Here is a 23,806-nt window from a genome sequence, read left to right on the forward strand (position 1 = left end):
CTGCTTTAATCGACTGAGCTATGACATGGTATAAGAATTGCAACCAGATATTCTACTGAATTTACTTGGTTAATGCTTGTTAATGCATAATGTTAATGCATAATGTTAATGCATCAAATTGACAATAATGAAAATCAAATTAATCCGTTCTACCACCGAAAAACATGAATACGATATTGTTAGTATTCAAATTGTACGACGGTTGGGGATAGCCAATCACAAATCAAGTAAGCCTCTGACGTCATTCTCCACAGAGAGCTGGTACCAGCCGTTCTGGTGACCAGTCAGTATCTCACAGACCTCAGAGTAGGTAGGACCTCAGCAGGCCAGATATATACTTTGTTACCTTCCTCAATAAACTGCTGAAGTGATCTACGGTGTATTATCTACAATCCATCAACAACCATACATCCAAGAAGGTAACCAATAATATCCGATGTTTTAAATAATGGAGCAGCCTACCTTACATACACTGAACAAACCTTTATGACATTTTTCTTTCTTCAAATTTGTTCAATATTTTTTTCATTTTTTTTTAATAGCAAAAGGTTCGTTCGGTGTTCGGCAGGTAGGCTGCTCCATGTTTCAAAAAAAAAAAAAAAAAAAAAAAGTCAAAAAGGTTTGTTCAGTGTTTGGCAGGTAGGCTGCTCCATGTTTCTTAAATAAAAATAAAAAAAATGGTTGAAACAATTTGAAAAACGGACAAATGCCATAAAGGTTCGTTCAGTGTTTGTTGGGTGGGCTGCTCCATTATGACAATCTTTCTTTGTTTCAAATGTGTTTCTTTTGTTTTGTATTTTTCATTTATATCTCAATAATGGGAAAAGCCTACCCGACAAGCACTGAATGAACCTTTATGGCATTTGTCCGTTTTTCAAATTGTTTCAACCATTTTTTATATTTTTATTTAAGAAACATGGAGCAGCCTACCTGCCAAACACCGAACAAACCTTTTTGAAATTTTTTTTTTTTTTTTTACGAAACATGGAGCACCCTGCCTGCCGAACACCGAACGAACCTTTTTGACATTTGTTGTTTTTCATTTTTTTTTATTTAAGAAACATGGAGCAGCCTACCTGCTGAACATCAAATGAACCTTTTTGACACTTCTTGTTTTTAAAAAAATTCCTTTCTTTTTTCTACATAAAAGTCAATGCTTTGCAACATCACAGCAGTCTCCCTTGTATATCCCAGCATCATTGGCATCTTAAAAAAAAAAAAAAAAAAAAAAAAGTCGGAGGCGTCCGAGAATGTGCGAGAAGCAGCGCAACTCCACCATGTGGTGTTGGCGTTATTCAAACGAGCGCCCACCATACGAGACGAATTGTTGGCGATCTGGGTGCTCATTATCCGAAATGCTCGCCAACTGAGGCGGTCGTCACTCGAGGTTCTACTGTACCTCCATTTTTCAGTTTTTCTATCCTGTCTCCAAACTGAGTAGCACCCCTTGGAATAACACTTCAGTTAAACAAATTTCTTAAAGCTTTGTCACTGTCAGAGCATTTATATACTATAATTCTAGCTGTTTAGTTGCTTAACACTAGCGTAGTGCTTTTGATCTCACACCATCTAAGTTTGTATACAGAATTTTAGAAATATCAGTTACTATTCGCAAGAGATTTAGTTCTTTATGCCCTACCTCCTAGCTATTTACATTTTTCTTGGGAAAGCTAATAAAACTTTGTGACAAGTATGTGTTGGACCAAAAAGAGAGTCGAACCAACTTGAACAAATACGCCAGACTTCAATTAATAATTAGAAACTATTAGAGGCATTACAATATCAAATACGATTCTGTTTTAAGATCAGTGATCCAAACAAATTCTTCATGTATGTTATACCAACATTGAACCATCTTGAGGTTATCTTGAGTTGATTTCGAGGCCTTTTTTTTTTTTTTAGTGTCCCAGCGGCCCGGACCTTGACCAGGCCTCCACCCCTAGGAAGCAGCCCGTGACAGCTGACTAACACCCAGGTACCTATTTACTGTTAGGTAACAGGGGCATAGGGTGAAAGAAACTCTGCCCATCGTTTCTTGCTGGCGCCCGGGATCGAACCCGGGACCACAGGATCACAAGTCCAGTGTGCTGTCCGCTCGGCCGACCGGCTCCCCATATATCAGATAACACCCTAACCCCAACCCCACTGGCATAGACAGCATGCCCATGCACTCTGTACCAGGTTCAGACTCCTGGAATTCTATATTCATCAAAAATTTAAAAAACCACTATCACTAACTCTAAATATCTTTTGGAGATGGAGCCTAGAAACAGGTATAGTATTATTCCCAACATACAATACTTTAAACAGCGGAGAATGTACGACTGCACAGAGGTAGTAATGCAGATGTAAACCGAATTATTGACTTGAACATCACACATCATAAAAATCTTCGAAAGATTCCTACAAAGTCAATCACAAAACACATGGAGTCAGTGTCTACATAATCCTGGACAACATGAGTTAAAAACAAGGTGCTCCTGTCTATCAAAACTGCTACACAACTATGACATGGTCTTAGTTGCCATGGAAGACAAGCAAAATACTTATGCAATATACTGTACCTTGAACATAGATTTCACAAAAGCTTTTGACAAATGTAACCATGGTTTTACTGCTCACAAAATGAGTTATTGGCAAAGTAGAGAGATGGATTTTTAACTTTCTAATGAACAGAACCCATAGTGTAAGAGTCAACACAGTAAAATCTGGATCATCCACTGTGAAAAGCTCAATCCTCGAAGGTACTAGGCTTACTTGGGTACTTTTTCTTATCCCAATATTGGACATAGACAAGGAGGCAGACGATAGTACAGTACATTCTTTGTAGATAACTAGGATTTTCTTGAGTGGACAATAAAGAGGAAACGGCAAACTTCCAACTTGAAGTTAATCAGGTCTTTTAATGGGCAACAGAAAACAATAGGTTTAATCTGGATAAATTCCAGCTACTGCACTATGGGACAAACTAAAATATCAAAAGGGTAACCACATAAAATGCAGTCAAACCACACTATTGAAAGAAAAAACAATGTAAAAGATTTGGGAGTAATCATGTAGGAAGACCTTACTTTTAAAGAACTTAATAAAGTAGCCATCACAAATGTAAGAAAAATGGCAGGTTGGATAATGAGAATCTTTCAAACAAGAGATGCCATACCAATAATGATACTTTTAAAGACACTAGTGCTTTCTAGAGTGGAATATTATTGTATACAAACAGCCCCATTCAGATCTGGAGAAACTGATGACTCGGAGAGTATGCAAAGTTCTTTTATTGCCACAATCCATTCAATAAAACATCTGAATTATTGGAACCACTTAAAACTTTTAAATCTGTAATCCCTAGAATGCAGGTGGGAGATATACATAATAATTTACACTTGGAAAATACAAGAATGAATGGCTTCAAATCTGCACAAACAAATAACACCACATGAGCCCAAAAGGCATGGCCAGGATGTGCAGAATAGCTCCATTGAAAACTAGGTGCAATTCGTATGTTAAGAGAGAACTCTACCAACATCAAAGGCTCAAGAATTTTCAACATTCTCCCTTTACACACAAGGGGCATACCTGTCCGACCTCTCACAATGTTCAAAAGAGAACTTGATAACCATCTTGAAAGAATATCCGATCAACCAGGCTGCGAGCAGCCATGTCGAACAGCCTGGTTGACCAGATGACCAACCAGGAGGTATGATCAGAGGCTGGACTGTGATCCAAGGATTCATTGCAAGGTAAGCCCCCATTAGAGGAAGAATCCTCAAGAAAGAACCCAACACCCCCCCACTGACATTGGCAAGATGGCAGGAAGTAGAAGCTGTCGATGGAGAAAGTCCCTAACCCATGGACTGCAAAGCCTAAACGTACACACTAAAGAATTATAGGAAATTGAAGGGAACAGAAGGCTCTGCTGCCTCTGTTGGCTGGCTGGACAGGGAAATGCCCGAGGCTGTTCCTTGGGGATGAACCATTGGAGAAGGCTGAAAACCGGAGAGAACAGAAGCCAAAAGAACTGCCCCAACGACAACCATGTAAGAGGCATAAGAATTGGAAAGAAATGAGCCTGGCACAAAAATGCAAAACCAACAGCTTAACTTCCTCAATTGACAACAATGGGTTTACTGCCCTAAGGCCTGGATCTGCAAGGGAAAGATGGTACAGGGCATCCCAAGTAAGCTGCTGACCACGAAGGAGGCTCGGCCAAAATAGAAGCCCTAGGGTGAAAACATCACACCCAAGGACAAGAGGAACTAATGACCCATCTTCAACAGGCAGAATGACTTATGACAAGTGACCATTGGTGACTAAGAGCACCAACTCAGGCTGTAGCAGCAGGAAGCACCAGTAAAAATATCATTCCCAAAACACAGCATCATGGTGAGGCACCACCACCACACATTAGTAACACCCACTGCCTCATAAGCTCAGGAAGGGGGGGGTGTCACCAGCAAAACTCAGGGGGGGTCACCAGTGCTCCTCGTAAATTGACAAGGTGTGCATCATACACACATTTATTCACTCCCGTTCAAATCATTTCTACCCAGCCTTATGTCTTGCCATACCCCAGTCAATAGTTACACTCGGTCTCCAGTTCCTCATTATGTCTTGACCCTTCTCCCTATCCTTCCTCTCCTCAAATACACTAGAATACACTTTCTTCACTGGGTTACCATCATACCCTTGTTCAATATGCCCAAACTATCTCATTACACTTTTCTTAATCTTATGGTTTATTGACTTTAGCACTATCTCTCCATGACATTTTCATTCCTGATAAACCAGACTGTGACTTGTACATTAGGCTGAGAGCAGCCACACTGAAAGGCCTCATCAGAGACCGTGCCACAAGACATTGATCCTTGCAATTTTCTTTTTACTTTCATACCACACCATTGTCTTGCAACCATATATGCATAAACAATATTACCATTTCTGACTTAAGACATCTGGCAGTCAGGACTTTTGTTGCACCACTTTCCTAACATGATTAAGTCAACACTCAATTTCAAATGCAGAAATTCTCTATTAAGCTATTACACATCCCAAATATTTAAACTGATTAACCACTTTCAATACTTCAGTCACATTTACTTCACACAAAATTTACTTCTCTACAACCATAACTTTACTTTAATTCACATTCATTTCTCACACACCTCAATAAAATTTACAACTAGTCTAAATAACTCCTTTCTAAAAGACTTTTTATTTATATCAAACCAGTCAATCATTACTCCATTCACTGCATCCTACATGGGAGCTGTCACAGCATTTAATAAAACTCGGACAACTCCATATATGCTTGACACACCAAAATTCCTTTTACTGGTGACTTATCATAAGTTATAGTACTTGTATTCAAAACTAATTATACATCCATAGTATTTATAGGATATGTTTATCTATAAAATGACATTCAAGTCATTTAGGGATGCGTGAAGGGATGCCATGATCATTCTGATGTTGACCAAAACATGTACGTTGTCAAATATATATGATATAACCCAGATGCCTGGCCACTCCTCTTTACAGTTAAACATTCTCCCATGCCTTGCTTTTAACATTTCTTTTAACTATCTACCAATCTCCCTACTACATGTTCTTACTTTTCCAAAAAACCTTTCTGTTTCCTCAACAATTTTCCTTAATTCTTCACCCTATTTTTCCCATTCACACTATATTTTCTTCTTAACTATTTCCTGCTTTAATACTCTATCCACAAATCTATCACTCGTCAAACTCACAATTTTTGTACCCCTCTTCATTCACTTTGTGTTCTTACAATCCATTTAATAATAAAAACAATCATACTACATTAAATTATTGTGTATCTTCACCACACAACCACCATATTAATATAAGAACTTTGAACAAAAATTAGATAAGCCATTGGTCATTTTTTCCTCAGACAATTTAAAGTACAGTACTGTATTTTCTATACACAGCAGAAATGTTAAATACTAATCACTCCTTTTAAAGTCAGCAAATGGCTGCCCTTGAAATTGTACAAAACACACTTACCACCTATATTATATAAATAATCTTATTAAACACAGAATAACACACCTTCAAACTTACATTATTAAAATAAGAAGTCACTACAGTGCTTGAAAACAACACCAAAGTTATAATATACCTGAAGCTTGTCACCAGCTTTCCTTAAGAATAATAAGTACCGTATTTTGAAGCTTCTTGGGTGACTATCTACAAGAGGAAACTTAACAAGTTCACATACCATGTAAAATTAGCTATGTTTGCCTACCAGGAAATTTTATTAGAAAAACAGTACTAAGCAGTCTTTTTTTTTTTATTATTTTGTCTGCTTTCAGCAAGCTTTCTTGGCAAGAATGATTGTATCAATCATCTGCTCCCTGTGCCTTTTTGAGGGGGCCAGGTTCTGGTTTTGGCCTTGGATAGGCCAATAAGATGCCTATGACTGATGAAGCTAAGTATTGAGAAGGTATGTTGGTAACATAGCTTCAAGGAGCCACGAAGGGAGCACTCTCAGAAAGAGCAAGGCATCTTGCAATACAATATTTAAGTAATTTATCTACCAAAATGGAGTAACTATTTAACTGCATTCTGAAACACTGGATATCTAACAATAGCTTGCAGCCTATTGTATAACAGTACAATGGTTAGACAAAAAAACAAAAAATTCATGGATTGATTTACTCACCATCTGACATGCGACTATCACGGGAAGGAGTATTGGAACGTGTGGATGCTGCAGCAGAATCTGCTGGCTTGTTCATGCTTTCAGCTAACCATGATGAATACTTCTCTGTTTGATCCACAATGAAACTCAATTGTTGGTCAAGGGCCTTTTTCTTTTTCTCATCCAGCTTTGTTGTCACTTTGTATTCAACTAATTTTTCTACATTACCCCAAAACGTTCTAATTTCCTTAGCAATATACGCAGCTATCTTCCTAGTTCTCATTTCTTGTTCCTTCTCTGCCTTTTGTGCTTGCAAAGCTTTGTCCTGAAAATACTTTTGAACCATTCGGGCACATTTCTTAGCAGCAGCTTTCTTCCATTTTCGTTCTTGAGCAAAATCTGCACTAAGCCACACCATCTCTTCCAACAAGTAATCCCAATGAGCCTTAGCTCTTGGAGGCTCTTGCACTTTTGGTAATCTTTTTTCTGCCCACAATCCCTCTTTTCTCAGCGAGGCAATTCGTTGCATAACATAAGCTTCCTGCCTTGCTTTTTCCACCATTTGATCCTGCTGTGTAACCTGAATATTTTCACTTGTTGAGGGCATTTTCTGGCGCGCTCCCATTGCTGGACTTGCCAGGCCCTTCCCAGGTTTAACCGGAGATGAGGAAGTCCTAACATTAGCACCTAAGACACCTTTCAAAGGTGACTGAGGTCCTGAGGGGTTTTCTGTTTTTATTTGGACACCTGAGGTTAAGTGTAATGGATTGGGAACAGTGAACTTAGCCTCTAAAGATTCATCTCCTTCAAGTTTGTGATGACGAATGAATTGAAGAAACTCTCGAGTAGGACGTCTACTCCATGACTGATAGTCCATCATATTGCCATCTCTTTCTAAAAAAAAAAGTTCAACCAAATGATCATTATATTTTTCTTTTACACCTTCTAATTTGGCTTTTTTCCAGTCAGTAATAACCTTCCGTAGTTCTAATAAATCGAAGGGCTTTTCTTCAACCTTAATACGTTTGGCAGGAGGCTGCAACGAAATGGAAGGTGGCGGTCTTCTGGGAGAAGACGAGGGAGTCGAGGTAGGAGTGACTTCAGTGAGTACAGGAGTTGTATAGGTAGAAGGCACAGGAGAGGTGCGGGGTGTGTAGGAATGAAGCGTGCGGGGATCAGTGAGCCTCACAAGCTCCCCTTCACCACACCCCATGCTGCCAGCCTTCACAGGACTAACTAACTGCTGTACCAACTGACACTCTGCACCACCTCCTCCACCACCACTGCTATTGTTACTGCTGCTGCTGGGGGCAATACCCTGAAACCAACAAGTTATAATAAATATCAAAATTTATTTATATATTTTTTATGGAAATTATATAACTAGATATGCTTTGTTTGTAGTCAATAAACAAAAGTATGCCCAGGCTTTCATATCTCAGGGCAAGAAAATAATGGAGTTACGAATACAGGAAATAAATGCACATAATATTTGAAACGTTTTGCTGATTACATGGGGATGTCATTCAACACTCCTCTGGTGATCATTTGCCAAAGTGGAAAACAATCCTAAGAGCCTTAGTTTTTGCTTCTGCAGCCTACTAAATGTGATGAAAATACAGTAGTGATATTGTGATGTGTACTGTACTGATTACAGTACTAGTGATGATACCTTGTCTCTCAGCCTGGATTCTCCTCTTCTTCCTAGTGTATACTGCCTCTCCTCTTCCCTGGTAAGACCCATTTTTGTTCTCTATGGTTAATTAGCTTCAGGATGCTACTAGAGATTTCTCCAGAAACCAACATTGAATGTAATGGAAATGCATCTTTCTGGAGGAGTCCCAGTGGCACCCCGATTCCCTCCCTCCCCACCAGATTACCCAGTTCGTCGATGTGCTGTTCATCAGCTCCAGAACTGACTAACAATGTGGCAGCGTGCTAAAATCGGGCCAATATGTGGTGGCATTGGGTACTATGAGTTTTGTTCTAATTTTGAATGTTTTTCTTGTTCTCTGTAAATCATTTGCAGAGTTGTTTGGTGTTCTCCAGGCTTTTGTCTTTGTAAACCAAGGTGTCTGTAAAGCTTCACTGATTTTATGGATGCTTTCCTGGTGTAGTGGCCAATTGTCACTTGGTCTCTGTACCTCTGTGAGGGGGGGGGCCAGGTTTTCTCTGTAACCCCTGTAAGCCAATCAGAATGTGACCCATTTGCATGGAGCAATTTAAGCAAGTTAGCTTCAGGGAGCCATCAGGGGCTCCCTAGAAAAGAATATAATTTTTCTATATGCAACAACCCATCAAAAGGTATACTTTGGGCTTTTGCCCTCCTCTATTCCATTCTGTAATGTTGAAAGTTGCCTTAGGAAGAAATCCATTATATAGACAGAGAAACAAATAGAATGTTTGCATTTAAAACAATAAAATGTGAAACTAGTTTATAAATTAGATGGACTAGGACAGTGTGAATAAATAATACTCACCCCAGCAACAGCCTGAGTAATATCTGTCACATTATGGCTTGAAGTGGTGGTTTCATTATGTACACTAGTTTCTCTCGCACTCATTACATTCACTTAGACACACCTGAAAAGATTTACAGTATATAATTGCAATACAGTATTAATTATACTTAATTTTACTTATTCAGTACTGTATAATATAATACAATACACACTCAAGTTCCTTATCTAAAAGTAATTTTATAAATTAACTGAAAATCAGCAGAAGGCAAAGCCAACTCTGAAATACAGGACTTTCAGGGTTACCTCACAGAGCATACTGAACACGTTATCCTGTTCCATTTGTTAACTTGCTTGGTTGAACAGAGCACAAGGTGGTGTCAATGTCAATATTACATCAAATTCAGAATATAAATTATTTGTACAGTAAATACAGCTTTGTCTGTAAGAGTTTTCTCAAATCTAACACAAGAGTTAGTGTTTATACTGTACTGTAGAGGGTAAAAAGGGAGGGGTAATGTCAGAGATTTAAGACATTAGGAAAATTCCAGTTTGGCACCTGAATGCTACTTCCGGAAACTTTCCTTTATAAGACTGCTCAAAGCCAAGTTGATAGAGCTACGGCCTCACACGCATGGGGTCCACGGTTCGAGACCCATACAGACCAGGTGAATGTAATGTTTATTTCCACGAAAGTGTGGATGGCAATTTATTACGCATGTTAATTTGGTTTATAAAAACAGTATCAGTCGTTGACATCATTCTGTCAATTATGTGCACAGCTCTTATACAATACAATATTGGATTTTTGTTTAGGTTTGCTGTTGTATTTTAAGAATGGTCCATCATTTTAGTTCTGTTTTGGTGTTAATGTTCATTTAAATTAAAAAATGTTCTCTCGACATCTACATCTCCTATGGCATGACGAGTGGCAAATTTAATTTCTAATACGACCTGATAGTTCTTTCCTATTTCTTTATCCTGGTAAATACAACATTCAACATAAAGGGATATTGCCTTCCCTTATTCTCACAGCCGGCTTAACAAGCTAAGGCATGTCTCCAGGATGAGATTCGAGAATTTTCTGGTCAATATTACCTATTCTCATCTCATAAGCCTCCCAGTCAATTTATTTCAGATTAAATTTATCTTGTCCCAACAATCTTGTTTCACCTTGATATGATCTTTAATTACAGTACAGTACTGTAATTAATTATCAATAGAAAGTATCAAACCTGGATGTACGAGAGCAAAATGACACAAGACAAGCATGAGCAAGGTCAAGGATATTAAATTCCCAAAGATTTTATCGAAGCATTACGATTCAAAGAAACATTAGGAAGGCAACATTTCTGACCATTCTACAAGGTTGTGCACAACTGTTATTGGGAGAATGCAGTTCGAACAGTAAGGAACAGGTTCTTTTTTGTTAGGCCAATATATAACCGTGCCAGATACATTTCCACATCCACTTACTACAGCAAGAGAAAGACCATAGGAATAGGTAACATTTAGTAGTATGCAATTGGTTATTTGCTATAGTTAACCATCAATCTAGCTGAAGGTTGCATATTGCACTATGACAAGGAATAGGGAATTTGAGGAATGTGGGAGATGCACAAGCGAGTACTTTAGCAAAAGCACCAGTAAGGCCATTAGAGGCAACACCGGTATGATTGGAAATCCAGCAAATTTTACTTTTAAATCTGCTATAGATGAGGAACAGTGTTGGATTTTTATCACCAAAGGATCTCACTTTCCTGATAGTTTAAAGCTCCTCATTTGCCATTTTGTTCCTATCTTGTCCATGAGTTAATTGCCAGAGAGATGTAGGCATTTATTTATTTACTTGCCTGGTTTCAGCACTAGTGCTACAATACTGTATCAGCATCCTATGCATTATCATGAATTAATTCTGTTAAGCTTAACTATTCTTTCACCAGCACTGGGACTACCTCATTTATACTCCTTTCTTTTTTCCCAACAATGTCTGGTATTTCAGCTGTATTAATTCAGCTCTAGAGCTTTCAAGCATACAAACATTAGTATATAAAATTTACAAAACTTATTTCTTAATTTGTGGCCTCATGTCCATTACTGTCATTTTATTTGCTGGATTTTACATTTGCTTTTAACAGCTTTCTAACCAACCCGTCCTCTTAGAAATTATATTGCTTTTCGCTTATATGTGCTATGGCAAAAAAAAGCCATAATTTGAAAATGAAATATATTTGAAAATAAATTTTGGATTTTTTTTTTCCAAACAGCAATTTAAGGGTCCTCTGGTAAGTTATGAGTGCAGTAGTTCTCCTAAGGTTTCAAAACATCATGAAAACTGTTAATTGAAAGTGTCCTCTCCTAACCTAATAGCCTAGCCAGAGGACCCAAAACAGAAAACGGACAGTATGTCACTTTCGCGGGCCGTTTCCATTTTAAATTACTGTACAGTGGTACCTCGGTTTACGAATGCCCCTCTTTACAAACTTTTCGGGTTACGAGCACGATTTCTTGGGAAAATTTGAATCGGGTTACGAACTTTACCTCGGGATACGAGTTTGTTGATACGCATATGGCCGACCTAGCGCGTGTTGGCACAGCGATCATGCCTCAGTTTCTCAGTGACTCCCGCCTAGTGACTATCCTGCCTGAATTCTATGCAAGCATTTAGTTTTTTTGGTTTTTTTTTTGGCTATTTAAACATAAAAGTTGCTATTATATACCTCACCATGGGTCCCAAGAAAGCCAGTAGTAAGGTTCAAGGCAAGAAAACACATGTGAGAATGACCATAGAGGAAAAACAAGGGATCATCCGTAAACATGAAAATGGTACATGTGTTGTTGAACTAGCTAGACAGTATAATAAATCTTCAGGGGAGGAGGAGGCAGTAGAGGATGTACCTTCCTTATTAATTAAGAAAATGTGTGCAGTATGGGAAGAACTGCAAAGTTTTGCTGAAAAGAATCACCCAGATAAAGCTTTAGCAAGTCTTTGCACTGATCTTTTTAACACTTTCGCTCACCCCGCGCGCCACCCCTCGACAGGGCGATATGGGCCCCAGCGTGTCACGGAAGCGCGCGTTAATTCCGAAAAGTGTATACTCTCTTCAACTTTGTCACCTCAATTCTCCTTCTACGAGAATAAATTTGGTATCATTGTGTTCGCAATAAAATTCTCTACAGCACTAAATGCATATAAACTCCAAAAGCCCGGCTAATTACCCGCAGCAAACAGAGAAAGTGCGAACGAGTTACCCGGGAGCGCGCAAACGGGATAAAATGTTTTCACTATTTTCACTCTGGTCACCTCAATTTTTGTCCTAGGTCTTTCATTTTGGTCTCAATGGGTTCGTAATAAAATTCTCTAGAGGAACATTAGCATATAAAAAAAAACACCTGGTCACGCTCCAACCGCCGACGAGTTGAAGACGGGCCACGCGTTAGCCGTGAGTGAGCGCTCAGAGGCCTTCCTACTACACTCCCAATTCCCACCCTTTTCAAGCCTTTCTTTCGCAATTTTCTTCCTGGAAGGGCCTTGTTCGTGATTACTATCCATCGTGGAGTAAGCGTAGATAGTTTCTAAAGCCGCAGTAAGAAATATAGCCACGGAAAATAGCCGAAATGTTCACACGTTTGAGATGCGAGGGGAGACGACATTGGTCACAACAGTGGAGCAAAGACAATGGGCCCACGGCGTGTGCCAAGCCGCCTGAGGGCCACGAGGCTCAACAAAGGAAATGGGAAGACATCGGCGCACATTTTAAAACCAGTCCCCAAAAAATCGGATACAAACCTGATTTTTGGCGAATTTTTAAAGTGGATGACGCAATGCTGCGTCATCCCCGGCATTACCGCCAGTAAACGGATGACGCAATGCTGCGTCATCCCCGAGCGAAAGTGTTAATGACACTGTGAAAAACTATCTGAAACAATTGAAAAACAATGTGAAAATCATGCAGTGAGCCAGAAGCAGGTCCTAGTGGTATGCAGGCAAAATGTGCCAAAGTGTGCACCCCCAGAGTAGTTCTCACTGCCTGATGTTATAATGGAAGGGGGACCCCCCTTCCAAACACTAACACCTCTCCTCCAACCTCCTCCTCACCGTCTTCCATACGCCAACAGGAGTCATCAGTAAAGTTAAGTAATAACTTGTACATACTTTTGTAGTGAAGATTTGGGTGAATTAGGTATAAAATTTACTTTGAAGTAAATTTTTTGGAGAGTCAGGAACGGATTAATTCATTTCCCATTATTTCTTATGGGGAAATTTGCTTCGGTTTACGAATTTTCGGGTTACAAACCATCTCCAGAAATTCGTAAACCGAGGTACCTCTGTACGTCCTTTTTTAACATACGCGCGAAAAACGACGTAATTTGTAAGAGGATGGGTTGTTCTAACACCTAGAAAAAATAAGAAAATATTTCTGCCCCATTCCTAAATTTTCCAACCAGTTCACTTGCTCTAGGTTTTATTTTAAAACTTTAGTGACCAGATTCCCTTCATTGCCATTTGGATTTTTCTGGCATTTCTATGCACTACTTTCACTTGTTTTGTGTTAGTTATCAGGAGAAGCAATTTTTGCCGGTATCTTAGAATTTGTCTGTAGTCAAGACATCTTTTGTTGTGAGGCCTTCCACTGTACTGTACTTAAATTTTTTTCTGGGTCCTTTATAAAGAAAATATCGAGAATAGAATGTGCAAGTACCTAAGATAAATCAGGTCAATGAGACTTGCAGCAATGCACTGAGAAAGGTTGATTTTTAAGACAAAAGATTTTTTCACCTCAGTATTCTCATTGTCTTTGTCAGTTGAACCTTTGTAAACAACAGTGTGGGGGTGTGTACTAACCTATATGTTCTTGCAGGGTTGAGCAACTGGTTGTAGCCCCACCATCCAAACAATGAAAGTTAATGCAGTAACTCGGTTTATCATATTTACACTTTAAAACTGTAAATCAAGTCAGCTTCAACATATACCCCATGTAGTCCATTCAATTTACTAATAACACTAAGCAGTTTTTTCTACTGATTCCATTCCCCTCTATTCCTTCTCTCCTCCAGTGACTATCTACCTACTCCTGTTGACGATTCAAAGGATCAGTGTCTAAGTGGCCCAGTCTCTGACCAGGCCTCCTGGTTGCCTGCTTGCAGCCTGACATACGAGTCACACCCTGATTGATTAGGTATTCTGTGAAGATGCTAGTAGAGTTCTATTTTTTAACACTGCAAGAGGTCGGCCAGTTATGCCCCGTATGTGTAGTGAAAGTGTTGAAAAGTCTTAGGACTTTGATGTTATAAGAGTTCTCTCTCAGAGCACCTATTGCACCTCTGCCTTTCAGTGAACTTTTTGTGCATTTTGCCATGTCTCCTGGTTTCATGTGGAGTTATTTCTATGTGTAGATTTGGAACCAGTCCTAAGATTTTCCAAGTGTGTGGTAAAGTCTGTTTTCTTATCTTTCCCTCATTGCTCAATCCCCTATGGTCAGGCATGAGTTTTGTTGTATATCTCTGTAATTACCTAGGTGTAATTACAGCATGAGAGCTATGCTATTGGTATTCATTTCCCTATAATCTTTATTATAAGACTTATAAGACTACTGATGGTTTTGGCATCTACATCTCTCACTTAAATTGTTCCAGTCATTTACATCTCTCTTTACAAAAAGAGAACCTTTGGACATCATTCTGGCACTTTTGCTTTTTAGCTTGAGTATGTCCACTTGTTTCATATGCTACAAGATTTAAAAATACTACGTTGTGTGTGTGTGCGTGTGTGTGAGAGATTGTACGTAATTTCCAAGATGCAGGACGAGAGCTACAACTGTAGTGTCCCACTTTTCCTATAATCCTACAAATATAGTTTCAAAACATCCAATGGCTTTGTTATACACAATACTTTTTAATTTATATTATTCCATCTGCTTGCTGCTCTGTTTACAAAAAGAGAATATAATTTCAGTTCTATGAGTCCCTTCGGTTTCTTAGCTTTAATATATGGTATTTTTAGTCCGGTCGACAGAGGAAAAATGCCGAATAAGGACAAAAATAACGGAAATCTGCAATGAAAATGAAAAAAAATGTTTGCACCATGAAAAAAATGGTGCAAACATTCTCGCACCTCTAGTGACAAACATATGATGAGCACTAAAAAAAAATGTATAGAACATGTCTTTTAGAGAATTTTACGTATTTTTTATCCATAATTTAATTTCTGTATAATTATACATTGACATCATCGATGAATTTTATACATTGACACATTTTCTTCTAAAGTGAGTCTTAAGCAAGACATTTAAATACCAACTTGGGTTGCCATTTTTTCAAGATGGCAGCCAAATCCGGGTAACTAGAGGTGTGAAAAATTAACACTCGCATTCCCGGCGTGTGTGCCGAACCCACCCCAAGGTGATTTTGGCGATTCTTACCCGGCCCAACAATTCCTGGGACATGTTCTGTATACTCTTTCCAGTGTTCTGACCTTAATTTCCGAGCTACGCTGTTCATTTTGGTATCAAATTGTTCGTAATCTAAAGGCACGCATTTTAAAACTATGTAGTCCCATAATATGTAAACAATAAATAGAATTTTAACAAATATTTTAATTTTTGACGCTCGCCGCCACAAAAGTATTCATAATCTTTCTAGTTTTCCGACCTCAAGTGTCATGCTAAGTCGTTCATTATGGTATCAAATTGTGTGCAATCTCAAGGTGTTAATTTGAAACCCAGTCCCAGAGTGATTAGATAAAAAACAGAATTTTAACAAATATTTTAATTTGAGACGTAACCTGCGTACTGTACATCCATGAGAAAAATTTTGGATGCAGACTGCATTGCCAGAGCGCAAAAGTGTTAATCTGTTATTACTGTACTGTATTTCTTGCAGTTGTAACATACTTTATTGTGCTCTTTATAGATAAGGTCTTCCAACATCATTACTTCTAGATCCTTTACATTGCTCTTTTGTTCTAGTGTGGTTTGACTTTACTGTATATACGTTTGTTTTTATATTTTGTATTTATTCCACACCACAGGAGCTAGAACTTATCTTCATTAAATATCATATTATATGTGGCCCACTGAAAGACCTGATTTACATCAGATTAAAGGTTTGCTGTATCTGTATCCAGATGCAATCTACCACATTGATACATGATCAAACTACAAAGTCCTCCTCTTACTTTTTAAATTACAGTACTGTTATTTCATTGTAAAATATGTACAGTGTAGTATGAAATTATAAAATCAATATATGCTATGTATTCCTACAATCTTTCTCATGTGCCTTCTCTATAAGCTACTTTAGCACAACTCTCATGTACACATGCTCTTCTATCACAGAACTGATTTTGGTCCTCACTTATGGTGTTTATCTCTCATTTTTTCTCTATTTCTCCCATCACTATTTTGCCATATACAATGCTTGCTACACTTAATAACTAATGGCTCTAGGTCACATTAGTTGCAGGAGTCCTGTTTGTTCTGAGACCAGAATCACAAGATTTACAACTGTAAAGCTCATAGAAAATTAAGTATCAAAACAAATATATGGCTCTACAAATAATTCATTCAGACTAAGTGATTCACTTAAAACTAGTTCAACACAATTAGTGCCAATGGATGCCACCAGGTGGCTCAGAGCCCCCAGCCAACAGTCAGCTCCAAGGTTAGTGCAGAGCTGATGCACAGCAAGCCAAGAAGGCCAGTCCACAGTGTCGTCTTCGACCTAGTACCTGCCATCTCTTCTCCCTGGCGAGTCGCATATCTTCCTTATTTGTGTTTAGCAAGCTATGAGGAGCCACCAGGGTTCTACCAGAGAGGCATTTCATTACATTCCATAGCTGGTTTTATGGGAAGAGCTCCTTGGTGAATCCCTGAAGCTAACTAACCACAGAGAAGGAAGACATGGGACTTAACAGGGAGAAGACAGCAGATACTCAGTCGAAGAAGAGACTGTGGGCTAGGTTTCTTGGTCCAGTGTTACACCACAAGACCAACTGAGACCTGGAACAATGATCAAATATTGGACAACAATGACCATGTAAGATTTCCAAAAGCCACAAGCCCAAATATCAGCCTATGACATGCTCGAGAACACAGCATCCAATAGAATGTACTGTATTTGTGAACATCATGTGCTAGAGGGTAGACCTGAAGACTGGCTAGCTTTGATGACACTGCAGATAACCTCAACAATAAAAGCCTTGAACAAGGGAACAAACCAACAATGCATTCACCAGGGCAGAACTGAGGGCATACATGTAACACCTTCAATTCCAGATCCCTAAACACCATAAGGTCTGACTCCAGGGCATCCAAACGAGTATGATGGTGTTCATCGTCTACATAAATGATGTACCAGAAGGAATACAGAATTATATGAACATGTTTGTTTGCTGATGATGATGCTAAGGTACTAGAAAAAAAGGAGACACGATTGTCTTGCCCTTCAAATTGACCTAGATAAAATAAGTGCTTGGAGCATCATGTGGCAAATGAAATATAATATAAATAAATGCAATGTTATGGAATGTGGAATAGAGAACATAAACCATACACAACTTATAAATTATGTGGAAAGGAATTAAAGAACTAACAAAGAAAGTGTGCTAGGGGTGGTTCTGGATAGTAGAATGTCACCAGAGGAACACACAAAGAACATTGTGTGAAGAGCAAATGCTGTGCTTTACAACTTCACGATCGCTTTTAATTACATGGATGGTGGAATACTAAAGACACTGTTCATGACCATTGCAAGACCAAAACTGGAACATGCAGCAGTTGTATGGTTCCCCTATCTCAAGCACATCAATAAACTGGATAAGGTGCACAGGTATGCTACAAAATGGCTTCCAGACCTGAAAAACAAGAGTTAGGAAGAGGCTAGCAGCATTAAGTATGTCAAAGATAGAAGATAGAAGAAAAAGAGATGACCACTATTGTACTACGGTAATGACCACTACTTATAAAATAATAACGAGAATCGGCGAAATTGACAAAGAGGAATTCCTGAAACGGGCAACCTCAAGAACAACAGGTACAGTAATAGATTCAAGCTAATGAAACAAAGATGCCAAATATATATTAGAATGTTTTCTTTTGCAATCTGAGTAGTAGATGGTTGAAACAAGTTTAGTGAGAAAGTTGTGGAGGTCAAAACTGTTAGTAATTTCAAAGTGTTATATGACAGGGTATACCACGAGCATAGTTTGTGTAATTACACTCCAAATACTATACAGGAAAACTCGCTCATAAAGTGGCAGCTGCCTGGTAAGCTTCCTTATGAGAAGCGGGCTCACAGAGAATTGAGATCCAATGCACACAAGATGCAGGACTCCAGGTCAAGGGTGTGATTGAATGACAGGTAGCATGGCAGAGGCAGAGAGAATGATCATCGGCAAATAGAAGGACTGATAAACCCTTCAGAGTGCATACTCAACAGGTCGATCCATAACAAGCTACACAGTAGAGCTGCAAAGGCCTGAAGGTGACTAGCCAAGCAGGACACCCAGGAACTATTGATTTTCACCAAAAGAACAGACACCAAATGCAGTACACAACAACACAGCTATGAATGGTGACCACAGGGTGCCATATAAACAAGTGCACAGGTGTGGGGTAAAGCACCCCACATCTAAATAGGACTCTCCCCAGACTAGGGCTTATGCAAGGAATCAATGATGCATGCACTGTCCAAAGCAAGGCTTCCCACCCTGGTGGTTAGGTCTCTCATGGACAAACTCTAGAACACACCAGAGAAGTAACTTTGGACAATGCTAAATGAGCACCCAGGGAAAAGTCGCCGTGAGCATATGCATCTCGAAGCATAAAAAATTGTCAGGTCCACACAAGATTGCCAGGAAGTAAACACATGCCTGTGAAGCAAATACTAAAAGCAGCAGTGGGATCCACTGTAACAGTTGGCGATCTGAGGAGCTCAACATCATTGGTGAAAGGACTGACCATGGAGCCTGCTGTTGGCTGAAGATACTAATGGGTTCAAACACGTTTTGAGTGAACCACTTATTTTGAATGAATTGTTTGCAGTCTTTTGGCTGTTTCGATGCTTTATTTTTTGTGAATTTGCAATTGTCTGTAAAGCTTTGCTGACACTCTCGATGCTTCCCAGTGATGGCAATGATAATTATCCCCTGCTGTTTGCATCTATGAGGAGGTAGAAAGGTTTCTAGGTTCTGGCTCTGGTATCCAGTAAGCCAAACAGGACTCCTGCAACTGATGGTGAAATAGCTTCAGGGGGCTAAACCAAGGGGCTTCTCCCATAAAATATGAATAATCTATTAACAATTGCAAACTGCCATTTATTCATTATTTAAAATTAATTTAAGTATTCAGTGTTGCTACATTATTCCTAACACTCCTAAAATAAATTTGTGTTTAATTTTTCTATGGTATCACGCATAATAACTACTGTAGAAAGTGTCAAAGTAAACCACAGGATTATTGACTGGACAAATCAGTCATGGATCATAAAATATGACCTAGAGCAAAAATTATAGGCTCATTTAAAGTCATTGTCTTTCCTTTTTTTTATTAAATTAATGGTTACAATACACAAAAGTGAAGAAGAGGTTAGGCTACACTGGGCTCAAAAGGTCCCTTGTAATGTGTAAATCATTTTATAGCAAGCTGTTCACTTCCTACATCAAAATTTATTACTAGGAGAAATACATTGTTTAGTTATACTTTTTTATTTGAAAGTATATGGCAGAAAACAGATGTTGGAATTAAGAACATAGCTAGACTACTCTAGAAGAGATGATGATGGTGTTATGATATGGTTGAGCATGTTCACCACATTAATGGAAATCAAATACTGTATGTGAGAAGGCACAGTGATGAGTCGTGTGGGAACGGTGGAGATGGATAGCTCTTCTGCTGCTGCTCCTTCAAGATGTGAGAGGAATGAATAAGCCAACAGGTATTGTGAACACTGAAATTGACAAGAATACGTTTCAGTAAAAGGATATCAAGTCAGAATCAGTCTTGCATAAAAAAGTTCAAGAAAAGGGTTAGTATGCAATGCAGAATTAAGCAGACAGCATATACAGTATAACTATAAATAAGTACCGTGTTTGAGTGAAAAATAAAGCCTCAAAATTGTGAGATCATGTGGGAAGATAGAATCTTGGATCTTACCATAGTTGGATCTTGGATCTTACTATAGTTATCTTACCATAGTTGGATCTTGGATCTTACTATAGTTATCTTACCATAGTTGGGCATATGGTAAGAACAGAAAAAGCAAGGCACCCATGTGTATATTGAATGTGCAAATTATACAAATATCTCTCACACATATTCACTCTGTCCAAAGTTGGAGGCTAGAGGGTTAAGGTAAGCTTCATCCAAATTGTCAGGGGGAAACAGGTCTGAGATACTGGATGGACATAATCTGGTCAGGGTAGGCCTAAATTAAATGCTTTAAGAAACATTAGCAATTATAGACACCCGCATGCAATTCTTATGGAGGGGGAGAAAGGGGGAAGGCGATGCGGGGAGAGGGGAAAAAGAAGACGAGAGGAATGGTGGGTTACTGTAGAGACTATCCCAGGAACTGCTGGATACCCCACCCCTCCTAGTGCGTGTGTTTAATTACCCAAGTAATTACCGTACCTAAGTGTAGTTACAGGATGAGAACTACGCTCATGTTGTCCTGTCTTTCCAGTACTCTTTGTCGTACAACGCTTTGAAACTACTGACGGTTTTGGCCTCCACCACCTCACCTACCATGATCCAACTGTCTACCCACTCTGTTTGCAAAAGAAAACTTTCTAATTTTTTTCGGCACCTTTGCTTCCTTAACTTGAATCTCTGTCCTCTTGTTTTGTGATGTTGCTGGTTTCAGGAATTCCTTTGCCAATTTTGTCAATTCTTATTAGTATAGTATTTTATATATGTAGTTATATTGCCTCTTTCTTCTATCTTCCACCTTTGGCATATTTAATGCTTCTTGATATAACTATTTCCTTTTTTGTTGTTATATGCCAGTACGTCATGTTACCATGTATTGTGTGCCTGACAGATTGCTTGTACAACATGTTTGTACTTCTGCTTGCTATAGGCCCCTCAGGCTGCTATACATAATTGCACTTATTTGTCTCCTTACATTTACCACCCCATTTTTGGAGGATGGGCTGGATGAAGGGGATGGATGTGGGTGATAAGGGGGATGGATGTGGGTGATAAAGAGGATGAATGTGGGTGATAAAGAGGATGAATGTGGGTGATTGTGTAACAAAGCGGAGGCATGGTCGAGCCTAGGATGACACTATCAATTACAAGCTGGAGTCAGTGCTGACAAAGGGTAGAAAATCAGTACCAACCCCTGAAATGAGAAAATGCAGCAAAGGAGGGCACAAATTGCCACCAGAGCAAGAGCTAGTTTTGGACCCACTGTACCTCCCAAAACCAAATAATCCCAGGCTGCCCAAACACCAGGGCCCCATAAAGGAGATGAAGCCTATACACAACCTTGGTGTGGCCCCTTAAAAGAAAGAAACCCCAAGAAGTGTGAACTCCCAAACCCCCCCTGGTAACTTTGCAATTGAAGCTAAGCTTGTCATCTTTGGGGCTCCAAAGTTCACAAGAATAGTTAATACCGTATGATAGCAGAGATAAAATTACCTACCATAAGTGAGAATTGTGTCCATTAGCACAGTTTTCAGTGTGAAGGCACTGAGTAGATCTCAGCAGCACATACAATTTCAAATTAAGCTCTGATGTGCTACACTAACCCAAGGACTATAGGAGAGGACAATTTTTTACACATTTTGGTTTTACGAGGTAGCCAAATCAAAATGTTAAATGTGTACCCAAGTCAATAATTCATCAACCAATTAACCCATGGGATACCTGAGATCTATCAGTTGGTTGGTTTTGCAAATGCCCCCAAGATAGTGTACACACAATGTTATTACAACAGTTACAAATGAAAAACACCACCGAGTGCTCACGTTATAGTTAACGATGTGTATCAGCAATGCCTCTGTAGAAGATGGAAGATGTACTGGATGCAAATGTAATATATTTACACAATCTTCTCTCATTCAGACAACAGTGAAGCATATCAATGACTGGGCTAGTATGACTCAAACAAAACTTGTAGGCATATAACTTGCCAATAAATTTTTAAAGCACAAAGGCATGGGAATTATATACTGTGACTTAGAGTGAACTCCTGCCATTGAACACACAGGGTAGTATCACCCAGAAAACAGTAGTGATATTCAAATGAATGTTTTTAACTGCTAAAGAAAATAATTTGAAATTAAATTCCTTTGGATACCATCACATGTTGGCATCTCAAAGCATGATACTGTTGACATACTTGCAAATACAGCCTGTAGTAGACCAGTAGGAGAAATTAGTATGAATGTTTCATTAGTAGTATCAAAGAGAATACTAAAATATTTTATGAAAATCTTACTGACCTAATTAATTCCCCAACACCTGAAAGCCATAGCATTATACATTATAATGAATACTGTACCGTAAGGAGACATTTATATATGCAACTAATAAGAGCAGGAACTCTGCATTTGTGATGTTATAGTGGCCAGAATATGCCTGGGGATATAAATGTATTTGGCAGCTTTCTCAAAACTCAAATGTCAAATACACCATGTGTCAACTTTGTGAAAGAGAAAATATGCATTCCATTATTCAATTGAATATTATATTGTAGAATGTCCCATGTTGACTTTTGTCCCATAAACTAACTTTACCACTCTGGGCTGAGATTTGATCTCTGTATATACTGAATATTGGAACACTGTATATACTGGATTTGCACCTAAGATTGGCTATGTAATGCATCAGTTTAAGTAATATTGTACAGTACTGTATATGTAACAATAACTTGAGCTTGTAAAAGCACATCTTAATCTCCTTCTGTGGTTAAGTGCTTAATAACACTCAAGCTTCTATAGCAGCTATTTTACCTTGTCAAAGTAGGAGACGTAGGCAGGTGTAAATTGGTCATAACTGCATTTCACATTTGTAAATGTACATTAATCACATTATGTGTAAAAAACCATACTGTCCTCAAACAATTTTTGTTGGACAAATGTAAATACTGTATTTCTGAATGGTGGTCAACACTAAAAGCTCTATAATTACTTTCTGTGGTTGAATGCTCAATAAATCATTAAACTTTATCTCTAACAGATCTGTAACCCTGCCAATGGACGACATTAGAACATGTATACTCTATGTGCTGGTTACCACTGTAAATGTGTGGCCACGTCTGTGGTAAAAAACAAAACACAGTCCTTAGCCAAACCCTTCAAAACACAGCCCCTAACCTAGACCTTCATTACCCCCTAACCCGTTTGTAATGCAGCCCTCCCCTAACCTAATCCTTTGTAATGCAGCCCTCCCCTAACCTAACCCTTTGTAATGCAGCCCTCCCCTAACCTAACCCTTTGTAATGCAGCCCTCCCCTAACCTAACCCTTTGTAATGCAGCCCTCCCCTAACCTAACCCTTTATAATGCAGCCCTCCCCTAACCTAACCCTTTATAATGCAGCCCTCCCCTAACCTAACCCTTTGTAATGCAGCCCTCCCCTAACCCTTTGTAATGCAGCCCTCCCCTAACCTAACCCTTTGTAATGCAGCCCTCCCCTAACCTAACCCTTTGTAATGCAGCCCTCCCCTAACCTAACCCT

At 38.9% G+C, this 23,806-nt stretch overlaps 1 protein-coding gene across 1 annotated transcript in view; it reads right to left on the reverse strand.

Moving 5' to 3' along the window:
• LOC123745843 (domino helicase) overlaps nt 1-23,806 on the reverse strand; it is a 96,194-nt gene that overhangs the window by 70,113 nt on the left and 2,275 nt on the right. The window contains 2 exon segments of the mRNA XM_045726909.2: nt 6,686-7,982; nt 9,145-9,247. Coding sequence (XP_045582865.2) covers nt 6,686-7,982; nt 9,145-9,228 — 1,381 coding nt within the window. The 5' untranslated portion in view covers nt 9,229-9,247.

This window comes from Procambarus clarkii, chromosome 88 (assembly GCF_040958095.1).
Source record: "Procambarus clarkii isolate CNS0578487 chromosome 88, FALCON_Pclarkii_2.0, whole genome shotgun sequence".
Lineage (NCBI taxonomy): Eukaryota > Metazoa > Arthropoda > Malacostraca > Decapoda > Cambaridae > Procambarus > Procambarus clarkii.